At 42.9% G+C, this 14,422-nt stretch overlaps 2 protein-coding genes across 4 annotated transcripts in view; both read left to right on the top strand.

Annotated features, from left to right (window-relative positions):
• The window catches only part of lnpep (leucyl/cystinyl aminopeptidase), a 69,014-nt gene that overhangs the window by 40,698 nt on the left and 13,894 nt on the right, over positions 1 to 14,422 (top strand). For all 3 annotated transcript variants that reach the window (XM_084056256.1, XM_084056255.1, XM_084056257.1), the window contains 7 exons: positions 7,271 to 7,405; positions 8,198 to 8,318; positions 9,775 to 9,926; positions 10,651 to 10,764; positions 11,585 to 11,716; positions 11,976 to 12,107; positions 12,459 to 12,619. In XM_084056256.1, coding sequence (XP_083912382.1) covers positions 7,271 to 7,405; positions 8,198 to 8,318; positions 9,775 to 9,926; positions 10,651 to 10,764; positions 11,585 to 11,716; positions 11,976 to 12,107; positions 12,459 to 12,619 — 947 coding nt within the window. The remainder of the gene's footprint in view (positions 1 to 7,270; positions 7,406 to 8,197; positions 8,319 to 9,774; positions 9,927 to 10,650; positions 10,765 to 11,584; positions 11,717 to 11,975; positions 12,108 to 12,458; positions 12,620 to 14,422) is intronic.
• On the top strand, positions 1,706 to 2,893 carry LOC311044576 (eukaryotic initiation factor 4A-I-like; the record flags this gene model as incomplete). The annotated part of the gene is made up of 1 exon (XM_084056265.1): positions 1,706 to 2,893. The coding sequence occupies exon 1, from the start codon at positions 1,718 to 1,720 to the stop codon at positions 2,891 to 2,893; it is 1,176 nt and encodes a 391-aa protein (XP_083912391.1). The 5' UTR covers positions 1,706 to 1,717.

Genomic DNA, 14,422 nt, shown 5'->3' with positions numbered 1-14,422 from the left:
ACTTTCGTCACCTGCCATAGCTGTCAATGTTATTTCACCCCCACACACACACACACACACACACACACACACACACACACACACACACACACACACACACAATCATTTGCAACATAATAGCAAGAACAGGAATACCACGATAACGCAATGGTGACTATGAACCAGCAACAGATTCCACTTACCCACAACTGGAGGGTTCTTTTCCCAAGCTGAAATCTGCGCTTAAACTGGAAGGCTATGGCTGTGCCTGTGTTGTTGAACACAGCTTAACGTTGGGAAAGTATTACACGACTCACTCGCCCAGGTGGTGTCAATGATACTAATCACCGTAATCGTAACACAATTCAGAATCCTAGCGCTGCCTGTTTTGAATTCCGCACGTTAAAGTATATTCATTCATTTGTTCGTCTATTTATTAACTGCTACTGTAGTCTTACCCTGCGGTACATGAAAACTCCTGTTACAGTCATGGATCAACTTCAACCTGGTGTTTGCACTTTCTCCATTTACGGTCCGTACATCTATATAAACGTTCAGATTTCAAATATAAATTGCTTATGTTATGGCCACGGATGTTACAATTATGCACGGGACTCTCAAAAGTACCCGTATATTCTGTGTTGTTCAATAAAAAGCATTTTGATCCGATATGTGGCCATTTTCTCATAGAGTTATAATGTATCAGAGTGCAATACACCTACCAACCGATAGGGTCGCTTAGTTGAACGCATATGGAGAAAATGGCCACCAATCAGATTAAAATGCTTTTTATTGAACAATACGGATGATACGGGTACTTTTGAGAACCCGTACATAAATGTAACATCCGTGGCCATGGGATAAGCACTTTATATTTGAAATATGAATGTTTCTGTAGATGTACGGGCCGTAAATGGAGAAAGCGCAAACACCAGGTTGAAGTTCATCCATGACGGTCGAGACAGTCGACCGTCGTTTATCCATGGCTATTACTCCCTCTAACATTTCCCGTGTTTTTTTAGTTAATTGAAATAATGTCATGCACATTTGTCCAGTGCATAGCCTACTGCAGGCCTTGTTGACTAGATTTAGAAGAGATTTTGAAGCTCTTGCTGCTGAAATGATCGATTATTTTTAAGGGGAAAAGCCGTCATTTAACATGCAAGTCAATGGGTGAGAAGCAAAGTTTGCCAGGCGCTGCCAGGCCTGGGTGTGACTAACTCCGCACCACCAGTCACAGAGTGGAGTGGGTGGGGCTTAGCGAAGGGTCCATTGACCCTTTCGTCCTCACCAATCATCTCTGTTCTACTGCCACGAGAACCTCTCGGCTGGACATCCCCACCAGGCACCTGTAATGGAAGGCCTGTGGGATCGTTCGGATCCACGTTTCATTGTATTGCATTTCAAATACGTTTTCTGACCATCTTTATCAGGCAAGGATGGACTGTTCTGTAACCTGCTTTATCTGCCTGCCTGCCTTATGATTTATTTATCCTTCATCCAAATCCCTCGGCTAGGCATTGACCAGAATCACCGATCTGACTGAGACGCCCGTATATAGGCATATATAAGGAGATCCGGATGTCCAGAGCCGACCCACGTCGGACTGTGTATAAAGAAGCCACAATCAATTTTCACTTTAATTTGAGACGCATTCCACCAAGAGAAAAGCAAGATAATAACAATGTCATACAGATATGAAGAGAAGAGAGACCAACACGACAGTGGTCCCGAGGGCATGGAGCCAGGTGGGATCATTGAGAGCAACTATAGCGAGATCGTGGACAGTTTTGATAGCATGACCCTGGATGAGAATCTTCTCAGGGGAATCTACGCCTATGGTTTTGAGAAGCCCTCCGCCATCCAGCAGAGAGCCATCATCCCTTGTATCAAAGGTCATGATGTGATAGCTCAGGCCCAGTCTGGGACAGGGAAGACCGCTACCTTCGCCATCTCCATCCTGCAGCAACTCGATTTGAAGCTCGGTGGCACTCAGGCCCTAATCGTGGCCCCTACCAGGGAGCTGGCTCAGCAGATCGAGAAGGTGATCCTGGCCCTGGGGGATTACATGGGTGCCACGTGCCACGTCTGCATCGGAGGGACTAACGTCCGCAGCGAGCAGGCAAAGCTCCAGGCCGACGGGCCCCCGCACATCGTGGTGGGAACCCCCGGCCGTATCTTTGACATGCTCAACCGCAAGTACCTCTCCTCAAAGCACATCAAGATGTTTGTACTGGATGAGGCTGACGAGATGCTGAGCAGAGGTTTCCAAGACCAGATCCATGACATATTCAAGAAACTAGAGAGCAACATACAGGTTGTGCTGCTGTCTGCCACCATGCCCGATGATGTCCTGGAGGTCAGCAAGAACTTCATGCGCAAGCCTGTGCGCATCCTGGTCAAGAAAGATGAGCTGACCCTGGAGGGTATCCGACAGTTCTACATTGACGTGGAGAAGGAGGATTGGAAGCTGGAAACCCTGTGTGACCTGTACGGGACCCTGACCATCACCCAGGCCGTCATCTTCATAAACACCAGGAGGAAGGTGGAATGGCTCACCGAGAAAATGCACGCCAGGGACTTCACCGTCTCGGCCCTGCACGGAGACATGGACCAGAAGGAGAGAGATGTGATCATGAAGGAGTTCCGCTCCGGTTCCAGCCGAGTCCTCATCACCACCGACCTTCTGGCCAGAGGTATCGACGTGCAGCAGGTGTCGCTGGTCATCAACTACGATCTGCCCGCCAACAGGGAGAGCTACATCCACAGGATTGGCCGCGGCGGTCGCTTTGGCAGAAAGGGCGTGGCCATCAACATGGTGACAGAGGAGGAGAAGCGCACCCTGCGAGACATCGAGAAATTCTACAACACCACCGTTGAGGAGATGCCCGTCAATGTTGCCGATCTCATCTAAAAAATAAAAAGATTTAGCCCTCCACTTGGTTCTAACCCCGTTCCCCCTTCTTTCTTGGACTTGACTCTTTAGTCCTCATCGATCATCTCTGTTCTACTGCCACGAGAACCCTTCGGCTGGACTACATTCTCCCCTTTCTCCTCCATCAGCATCCCCACCAGGAACATGTAATGGAAGGCTTTGGGATTGTTCTGATCCTTGTTTCATTGTATTGCATTTCAAATACGTTTTCTGACCATCTTTATCGGGTTCCGTAACCTGCTTTATCCTTGCCTGCCTGCCTGCCTTTTGATTTATTTTTCTTTCATCGAAATCCCCACTAAGCCCGCCAAAACCTTGTCTTTCTCAAAAAGCAAAAAAAAAAAGAAAAACGGATCTTGTTTGTCGCCAATGCAAAACCTTTAGCCCGGAACTGTATCCAAACTTCATTTAAAAAAAAGCTTTCTCTTTTAATTACGTTTTTAATCAACTTTCCCCCCCAAGAAAGGGACTTGTTGTTTTTGTCCGATTTTGATATTTTTGCACCTTTTTAATTTTTTGCCAGACCCAAGGGGTCGGCCTACAGGAGGCTTTGTCTGTCGGTCGGTCGGTCGGTCTGTCCCTCTTTTCCTCTGCACACACGTCATGCGAAGTCCGGCCATTCAGATTTCAACCACTAGGGGTCTGGCAGTGCTGCGAGGAGCACTTTTTCTAGTTTACTTTGAAGCTAAAATCTGAAGAAAAATATATGAAATACTTTCTGCCTGACAACAACGATATGGAAATGGAATGTCAATTTTTTTCAGACCCAAATGTCGTCAAAGAAGGCATCTTATATTATAAAATATAGGATAGGATAGACATCTGTGGTCACCACAGAGGTGCCTGTAGAAAAGGCTTGTCATCCAACGTCTGGGTGCTGCTATTGATCTGACACTCCATGTTTGGCTACTTCTGACCTGGAACTCTATATACAGGCCGTTGGAAACACTTTTTCTCCTCGGAAAAATGGACAAAAAAACAGAGATACAGGCGAAAGAAAAAAAACTACAAACATGGAGTCGACGAGAACGGAACGACGCTATATCCATTATTTCCGTAGTTGTGCTACAGTTTTACTGTACTGTAGCAGTGTTTGTAATACAATAATTACAAACACGCGTCTAACACGTCGACGGCCAAGTGGACAAACTAGCAATTGACTCGATAACGCGTCGGCGGCAGTCAAAGAGTTAAAGGGTCCTCTTGTGGAATCTTAAAAAAAAAAACTAAAACGGGTGTACTTGAAAAAACGAGGATCTATGTATTTGGTGTTAATATATTCTTGCTCAATAGCCAATCACATTCATTCATGTCCAAATTGTAACTTAGTAACTGTACTTGGATTAGTAATTGTATTATTAATGTTTTGGTAATTGTAATATGTTATACTACTCCTTACTACTGGGGAAAGTAATGCTGTTACAGTAATATTACTTAGTCACTAGTTACTGCCCAACATTGCTGGTTAATTCCTAACCAGGCGGGACTACCTTCGTAAATAGAGGTGAGACCCCAGATGACAACCAGGGACTAAATAAGTTAAGAGTTATCATGGGGTAGTAGGGCTGGGCGCTGTGACTTCAAATCAATATCACCATTATTTCAAACTTTTGCCTCAGTTATGATTATGAAAAAAAGTGAAAATAGCAGATCTGAATGTATAGATTACTATTAAAAATAAATAATTGTACTCCACCATGGTACAACAAAATGTTATACTACGTACTCATTGATTTTAGTCGATTTATTAAAAAAAAGGAATCCGTTGATATATAAGAAAGAAAAAAATAAAAATAAAACCTTGCTTCTCAATTTTTATATCTCGTTTATAAGTCGTTTATTGGATATAAATATCGGTTTTCATATATTTTCGGTTAATTGCCCTTGATACCAGACAAGGGGAAGGCATGACCTCCCCCCCACGAGCATCGTGAACAGGGTGTCCGTGTGGCTGGGTCTTACTGGCTCGGCCGTGGCGATGCTCTTCCAGAACGCCATTAACCATAGACCACTTTACCATATACCACGGGTCCATTTGGACCCTTACAGGTCCGTAACTCCCTCCGAGATGGGTCCATTTGGTTCCATTCGTACACTCTCTTGAGTTGAATAAGCACTGAGGGTTTTACAGTGTGTAGAGATGGGTACACGTTCATCTAAACGGGACAGCATGGATTCATTAACAATACACATAAAGTCATGTAAACACACAAGGTACAAATGCAAATGTTCATCCTTAGGTAACATACAAAAATACGTCAGTACAATCAGACACCACAAATAATAAAATACAAAAACAGAGTTACAAGCAAAAAATAAAAACATGGGTCTTTTTTTATAGACTTCATAGTCTAACCTTTGATACGTACAGTATACTGGTCCTTTTATCTGTTTAAGGGTAGACCCTTCGTTTTCTTGTTCTGTCTTTTATTCTAGGTGGCCAACTAAACAAATGCATTCCCAACACGGGCGACGCTCCCTCACTCCTAAAACAAATAGTATTTTGTTTTTTGCCAATTCATTGAGTTTCATATTGTATATTGACAGCGATTAGTGTCACCTGTGGATTTTACAATGTAGATTGGGGTTCCAACATTTAGTTTAGTGATTCTCAACCTTTTTTTTTTTCATTTCAAGGACCCCCAGTTTGTTATGCGTCAGTCCACAGCCCCCCATTTTTATCTTTAGGACCTCTTATCTAAACCGCGTCTACTCTCAAGTACATTAAGACCTGAGGCTAATTCTACAAATGCCTTCTAAATCAGTTGTTCTCAAACTTTTTTCGTGCCAAGGGCCCCCAAACTGATATATACAGTGTATGGCCGCGGACCCCATGTAAAAATGTCTTGTGCCAGGGACCCTAGAAGACAAGACTTGACACGTGTTGAAAAATTCAAAAGTATTAACATTTTTTTTTAAATGTTCAAAATTAGCAGATGAGTGGCTGTGAGCTTGTAGATCTGCTATTTTTGAATAGCCAACGCTGAAATCGAAAATGACATGCTACAAGTACAGTACTTGAGTAAATGTACTTCTTACTTTCCACCACTGCCTTTGTCGGGAAAAGTGAAAGTGGTTAATTCTGTATGGATTATATTAATATTGAACCATTGAAAATGATCAACAAGAGCTTGGGATGATGTAATAACTACATTGAATCCATTAGAACACAGGTTGGACTGACAGAAGTGTTTTGTGACTGTTACTGTTACTTGGATTAGATTACAGTAGTTAAAGTATTTTGGTATGAAAATATGCATTTTAGATGTGTAAATCGGATGAAAATTCTGGGAGTTATGATGATTTTAATAGGCTCTATGCACAGCAGCCATATTGGGAATGAATTGGGCCCCTTCCTTACTTCCTTCACAGGTGTTACCAATGATACTATTTAAGGCTCTGTTCCATTTAGTGTGGCATAGTGGTTGTCTTATTTTCAAGGACCCCCATAATGGGTCCATTTGGTTCCATTTGTACACTCTCAGAGTTACACACCCACCATAAGGGGCCATTTGGGAACCAAAATGGAGTGTTTCTAGTGAGCCAACATGCACGATATCAGCACCCTGACCAGAATGGAACGGAGCCTTCATTAGTATCATTGGTAACACCTGTGAAGGAAGTAAGAAGAGGCCCAATTTCTTTCCAATATGGCTGCTGTGCATAGAGCCTATAGTGGAGAGACCGTCCTTTTCAATGGACATAAAGGCATTAGAAGGCTCGGCTTCCACTTCCAATATGGCGGCCGCGGAGACTGGTCGCTCCAATGAACTGCAGCGGCCAATGAGGTATCTAGGTTTTCTATATCTGTGGTCAGTCCAGCCGGCTCGCATCTAACCCTCTCTGCCTCGCTCGGAGGGCGGGACTAATGCGCGAGTGGAGTGAGCGAGTGTGGAAGTTGGGGTATAGGCTCTATTTACAGCAGCCGTATTATGAAGACATTCACAGGTGTTACCAATGATACTTATGAAGGCTCTGTTCCATTCTGGTCAAACAAGAGTCAGGGTGCTGATATTGTGCATGTTGGCTCACTGGAAACACTCTGTTACACCAGTGGGTCTACAGTTGGGGTCCAGGGACCCTCATGGGCTTCCAAATGGCCCCTTACAGGTGTGTAACTCTGAGAGTGTACAAATGGAACCAAATGGACCCGTAAGGGTCCTTTTGGTTCCATTTGTACACTCAGAGTTGTGGGGGTCGAGGAAACCAATGTGCTAGACTAAATGCAACAGAGCCTTCATTAGTATCATTGGTAACACCTGTGAAGGAAGTGATAATATGGCTGCTGTGCATAGAGCCTATTGGTAATTTGGCTAATCGTCGTTCCCGGTTGTGCTCTCACGCTGTGTTCCTCAGGTTAAGACCACAGTGCTCCCTAGTGGCCTGGAGGTGGACGAGTTTGAGCAGAGCAGCGTGAAGATGAGCACCTACATAGTGGCCTTCATCGTGTGCGACTTCAACTCCACGTCCACCAACGTCTCCGGCACTAACGTAAGACACGGACACACAGGCGGGGGCTGCAACTGTCCTTTATCTTCTTAGACGTAATTCTGTTCATTACTTGTACGATTAATTGAATAATTGAGAAGCTATTTTTTTGTAAAATGTTGTATTTTTTTGTATGCAAATAATTGACAGGGAAGAATTCTATTTGATATTGTTTGATATTGTGTATTCAACTAAATTCAGTAAGTAACATCTATTTGTGGAGCACCTTTCACTGACATTGACAGTCACAAATTATTGCAAGCATATCAATAATAGAATCAAAAACAGAAGAAAACAATCATCATATATCAAATCGACTAAAAAGAGTCAAAGAAACTCAGAATAAGGGAGATAAGTCTCAACACACAGAGCTGTAATCACAAGGAGCTATGTGAAGGCCTGTTTGAACACTTATGTCTTTAACAGCCTTTTGAAGATGTCCACAGAGGCCACAGTGCTGAGGTCTAGGGGGAGAGTAGTAGTCTGATAACCATATTAGCCCTATTTTATACGTACTTTTACAATGATCTCATGCAAATATGGCGAATATAGCTGATTGATGTTTTTGTTATATTTGTAAAATGTATTGATTAGCTCGATGAGAGCCAGAGTTACTGGTAATATACTGGTAGAATGGTCAATATTTGACCTTTGAACAAGACTTCCATAACTGTAAAGGAAAGGCTGTTTAGAAATGATACACGTGTGTGTGTGTGTGTGTGTGTGTGTGTGTGTGTGTGTGTGTGTGTGTGTGTGTGTGTGTGTGTGTGTGTGTGTGTGTGTGTGTGTGTAAAGGTGTCAGTGTACTCTGTACCAGATAAAACGGATCAGACGGCCTACGCTCTGAAAGTTGCCACCGACATGCTGAACCACTACAACACCTTCTTCGACATTCCCTACCCTCTCAAAAAACTAGGTACACACACACGTTTTTATTACTATAAGGAGACATCAACATTTTAGGACAGTTTTATGAACCCCATTTATTAAATTCCGACATGAACCCAAAAGCCCAAAATAGCAGATCTAGAAGATCCCACATTGTTCTTGCATGAGTTAAAGTTTAAAATCTCGTTTGAAACCACCAAACCTGTCTACCAATGATGTCACTGGTAGGGCAGGTTTTCTGAACTGTCCACAGCCCTCCTCTGAGACACAGACTGAGGATTATGTAGATACTGTAGTAGGTGGTCCTTTCACACTATAATGGCGTTTTGTCGGCTCCAAACAAATCAACAAAACCCACTGATGCACCTTGAGACTTAGGTCGTACGCAGGCATAAAGAACACATTGTCCACAGGTTCAATGTCATTTTCGTATATTTACTGATCCAAGAAATTGCATATACAAACAGATTCTTCCATGGCATTGTTCTCTGCCACTGTGGCTCTGGCACTGGTAAAACCATCTGTCCACTCAGGTGCATGCCCTTTCCCAATCACCCAGGCTTACATTTGCCCTACATATGCCCTTTCTCAATCAATTAGGCCCTGGAGAGGCGTGCCCTCTCCAACTAATAATGCCAAATAATAAAGGATGTTTCAGTATAAATTGGAGGTCCCAGAGATTTAACCCTATCAAGACCTGAGACCGATTCATAAGTTTGCCTAACAGTTTTTTGAAAAATATGTAAAAATATATTTTTCACGATTTTTCAAAAATAGCAGATCTACAAGCTCATAGCACGGCACTCTGTGCTGCACTATGAGCTTGTAGATCTGCTATTTTTTGAATAGCCAAAGAAATCTAAAATGACAGTCATTCCCGGTCCGGGTGCCAGTCGCGTAGATCTACGCCAAACGATTTAAAGCCGCAGTGTGCCAGTCGCGTAGATCTACGCGACTCGCATTTCCCATGTTAAATCGAAAAAGTGCACATTCCGGAATTTTTTTCGACCCATTTCCGGTTCCGGGGCCGACCGGAAACGAAATAAAACTGGTTCCGGTTTTTTCGCTCGCATCCGTTTCCTGTCTGGGCGTCAGCTTAGAATCGATTTATCTCCCTTGTGGGTTTCCTCACCGCATCGTCCTGTCTAACGTTCTCGCCTGTAACTTCAAAATGGCGGCACGGATCGGCTCGGATTTTTTTGTATTTGTTTTTCACGGATCCCGTGTTTGTGTCGAACCAAATGAACGCGGATTTTAAACGGATTTAGCGGGGGCTATGACGACATGAAAAAAACAAAAAAACAACAAAAAGAGCTTGGCACTGGTAGGTACATTATGAGATTAACCTCTGGCGTCCAATGTGTTAATGGGTTAAAACAAATCACATGAATTGGGGGTCCATGGCCTAATGCATATCAAACTGGGGGTCTTTGAAATAGAATAAAAAAGGTTGTCAATCACCGGTGTATATGTCCATGGTTCAGACCTGGTGGCCATCCCAGACTTCCTGGCAGGAGCCATGGAGAACTGGGGTCTGATCACCTTCAGAGAGACCAGTCTGCTGGTGGGACAGGACTCCTCTCCCCTGGAGAAACAGCTGGTGGCCTCCGTCATCGCCCACGAACTGGCTCACCAGGTAATCCACAGACAGACAGACAGACAGACAGACAGACAGACAGCTGGTGGCCTCCGTCACGTGTCTTCCTCACATTTGCAGAGAAAGAGACAGCTTATAGATCCAACGTTGGCATTTCATAGGACTGCTGCAACTATCGATTATTTTCTTATGCCATTATTCTATCAATTACTTTTTCAATTACGCTAATGATTGAGAAACACTTGACATTTTTTGTATAATATACAAATGTATAAGTATATATTGTATACTTATCGATGTATCAATGCTAGAAAAAAAAATGTATGCCGTAATTAATACTTTACTTTACAAGCTCACAATGCGTCATTATGTAACGCTTTGTGATGTGGCACTCGGTCATTCATTCGCTTGCTCACTCATGTATTCATTCATTCGCTCGCTCACTCACTCACTCACTCACCTGTATTTACATTCAGGATCACATTGAATGAGAGCATCTCGCTTTCAGTTGCCAAAGTTACAATGACGAAAACATGTTTTTATCAAAGAAAATGAAGAAAAAGAAAAGACAAATGTTGAGTTATGTATTCTCAAAGTGGCTGAAACAGTCTACGAGGTAGTATTGATGTGGGTGAGTTTGTAATCACACCCAAGGGCAAATATTGAATATGAATGTTAATGTCTCTGCAGCATAACACTGGACAAGGGTGCTTTGGTTTCATGTGGTTAACGTGGTCCTGGATGTTTCTGTTTTTTTTCCCAGTGGTTTGGTAACTTGGTGACCATGAGCTGGTGGAACGACCTGTGGCTGAACGAAGGCTTTGCTACCTACATGCAGTACACATCTCTGCAGGAGAAGTTCCCTGAGCTGGATATCGTAAGTTCCACTCCGTCATTGATTGTGTTCAACATGGGCCCTAATAGTCCACTTATATTCGGAATGACAGCTCAATCAGAAAACATTTTTATATGTATTATTTTTATTTAATTATTTATTTTTTCAATGGTGGTTGGTGCTGGGGTGTGGGGTCAGGGTTTTTAAGACGAGGCAAGGAGGGGTGCAGCTGGCAGAGACGGGGGGGATATAGCAAACATGTAGTTGTGTGTATTATTTGTGTTGATCAATATCTATTCATTCATTAATATATAAAAATAAAATAAAAACATGTGACATATTGCGTCGATAATTAGAACGTTAGAGTCAAATGCATGTTTAAATGTTATTTTGACAACATTAGGTGCAGGTGAAAAAAAAGTGAACAGGTGAATTTACCAAATGGCAGCAGATCTAATGACAGATTGTGTTCATAAGGTGCATGGTTTACTACTCTATCGACACACTGTATGCTATATGTTTGTATATGTGCGTGGATGAAAGTTCTGAGTCGTTATGACATGATTTTAGTCATTTTGATTCCGTAGAAGTCTTCAACGGAAGCATGTCGTGCACCAAACATTGCCGATCTACATGCTCATAACGCGTGGCGGCTCGACACGTACATCGGCTATTTTCGGTTATTAGTTATTTTAAGATTAAACAATATTTGAAGCGGTCAAACTAGCAATAGAATAGATTAAAGAGTGTTTGAATGGGTCAAACTAGAAATCGAATCCATGTTCTATTTCGCTATTGTGTCTGACCTGTTTCAGTTGTGAGATTTAATTTAGCTTTAGTCCATATATGTGTTAATTTGCAGGGTAACTTGTTCCTGTCGGTGAGGTTCAGGTCTATGGACAAAGATGCACTGAACTCGTCCCACGCCGTGTCAACGTATGTCAACGCACCGGAGCAGGTGGCAGAGATGTTCGACTCTGTCTCCTATGAGAAGGTCAGTGGTGGAAAAAGTACTCAAATGTTTTACTTCAGTAAAAGTATCAATACTGCAACGTAGAAATACTTGTGTTACAAGTAAAAGTCCGGAATTCAAAATCGACTTGAGTAAAGCCCACCCATATCTATAATTGTCTATAAGAACACAATTGCCCCCCCCCCCCCCCCCCCCCCGTGTGTGTGTGTGTGTGTGTGTGTGTGTGTGTGTGTGTGTGTGTGTGTGTGTGTGTGTGCGCGTGTGCGTGTGTCTCTTCTAGGGGGCGTCCATCTTGTTGATGCTGAATGCTTCCCTGCCAAGCAGGCAGTTTGAAAAAGGAATCATACAATACCTCAACAACTTCAATGGCTCCAACACAGTGACGGAAGACCTCTGGAACAGCATCACGCAGGTAGTGTGTGTGTACATGCAAGCGTGCATAAAAATATATTGATTTCACACATACTAATTATGTCTCAAAATACATACAATATGGTGAAAAAAATCCCACGCTGTAATTTAAAAAAAACATACTGTATTTTGGACCTTGGAAATATAGCCTATGTTTTCTTTTCACAATGTATTTGGACCACTTATAATTCTTTTCTCCCATATTATTACAAAATTGTATTTAGAAAAATATGACATTTCTTTTAGATGCGTTTAGTCTGTCTGTGACAGCAGTCTGGTGACATCATCAGCCCCATGACACTCTTCATCAATGTCTCTCTCTGTCTCTGTCTCTCTGTCTGTCTCTCTCCAGGTTGACGTCTCTCCTCATAAACAGAGCGTATCAGACATGATGAAAACATGGACTCTTCAGAAAGGATTCCCATTGGTCACTGTCAGCAGGAACGCTAGCCAGGTGACCCTGACCCAGGAACCCTTCATGCTCACTGCCGACAACGCCTCACACACCTCCAGGTGTGTTAACATACTTTCATATATAGGTCAATTGCACGTCAAAAGGCTGTGTGAAGAAAGCACTCTAATTACCCTCTTTAACACATTGGCTGCCAGCTTTTATTTTTTTTTCCTACAGTAGGCTGCCAGACTTTTTCAATGAGAAAAAAAAGTACTTAGGAGCCGAGATACAGAATTTTTAAGTTTTAAGTTACAAGGAAGTGTCTGGGAGTCTAAATCTTCGGAAAATCATATCTCCTTGGTCACTGTTTTTTTTTTTTTAATTAAAAAAAAAAAAAAAAAAACTTTGATTTTGAAAAAAAAAAAATTGGGAAAGAACGCAGATCTGCGTCCTTGGCAGCGTGCGGGCTTTTGCGCAAATGAACGCAGATCTGCATCCATGGCAGCCAATGTGTTAAGAGAGAAATAAAACATCAGTCATAAATCAATGCGCAGGTGTTGAGAGGTGCGCTGATTGCTGCTGAAGCACACAGCAAACTAGACATGGACCGTGTTCTGTTGCTTCTGTTGCCGCGATCTGAGCGACAAGAGATCCCGTCACAGCAAGTGGACACTGGACACAGCACTGCTCAAGCAGCACGTGAATAAATTATAGGGTATGCTTTTATTAAACACCCCAGTGACAAACGCATTAATTTTGTCAAGAGACAATGATCAAAGGAACCGCTGCAGCATCGTTGATCTAATCAAAAGCGAAATAGGAGAACCACAGGAGTTGTACACCTCAACAGCAACGGAAAAAAAACTAGAAAGTGCGCTCCTCTTGAGTGCACTGATTTGCATGAGTTTCGGACAAAATCTGTAGGAGTAGTAGCAAAGCTGGGCTTACCAATAAAAAAAATGAAAAAATACAAGACAGGGTCTATAACTGGTTGCTTCCTGTTGATCTCAGGTGCCGTGACATCTGTGATGTCATGACAACTGTGACCAATCCATTGAGTACAAGATTTGGGCAAGGTTTCTGCCCAATCCGACCGACATTAACTTATATTATTATTATAAAATTTAAGTCAAATATTTATTTAAAAATATAACATGAACAAATAAATGTGGGGAGTTACTTTTGACTTATATGGGGATAATCCTACACATCAGCAACGTGTCGCGTGTTTGTGTGTTTGCTTTCCCACGGCTTACCAGCAGTACAATTGCCTCCAAACTGGCCACAAATATAAATGGGTCTGGCCAGACTAGCTTTCATGAATTCAAGTGTCATATAACTGTCATGGCCGTTTTCAGATGGGAGCGATTGTGTTTGTGTCTGCACATGAGAGGCACACCGTGATCCCCCCCGATCCAAGCGAGAACGCCCGCGTAAATCGCTCCCCATTTAAATTGATTAAACTGTCAGATTTTGCCACAGATTTTGGCCACTAGGGTGCCCGCCTGGTAGTGGTGAGCGGGTCGACCCCTAACCCGCGGGACCCGCGGGTCAACCCGTGGCGCGGGTGGGTCGAGTCAGGATTTCAGAGGAAATTATGCGGGCTGCGAGTGAGCGGGTCAGCCGCTCTCACACGCAAAAAATAAATAAAATCACATGCTCTTGTTTTGTCTTTATTCCTAATAAGAATAAGAATAATAACAATAAAACAGTTTGAATACACTTGGGGTGTATACTTGAAGATTATTTTCCTTCATGATTTTACCGATTTTTTTTTTTTACCGCGGGTCGCGGGGCTGGTTGAGCCATAGATTTATAAATGGGTTCGCGGGGCGGGTTGAGGCGGGTTGGGTTCCGTGGCGGGGCGGGTCATGAAAAAACCCGACCCGCACATCACTACCGCCTGGACAAACGACCTACAC

This window comes from Gymnoscopelus microlampas (genome assembly GCF_963454915.1).
Source record: "Gymnoscopelus microlampas genome assembly, chromosome: 4".
Classification (NCBI taxonomy): Eukaryota; Metazoa; Chordata; class Actinopteri; order Myctophiformes; family Myctophidae; genus Gymnoscopelus; species Gymnoscopelus microlampas.
Note: the sequence above shows the minus strand (reverse complement) of the source record. Positions and strands in the feature narration are given on the sequence as shown.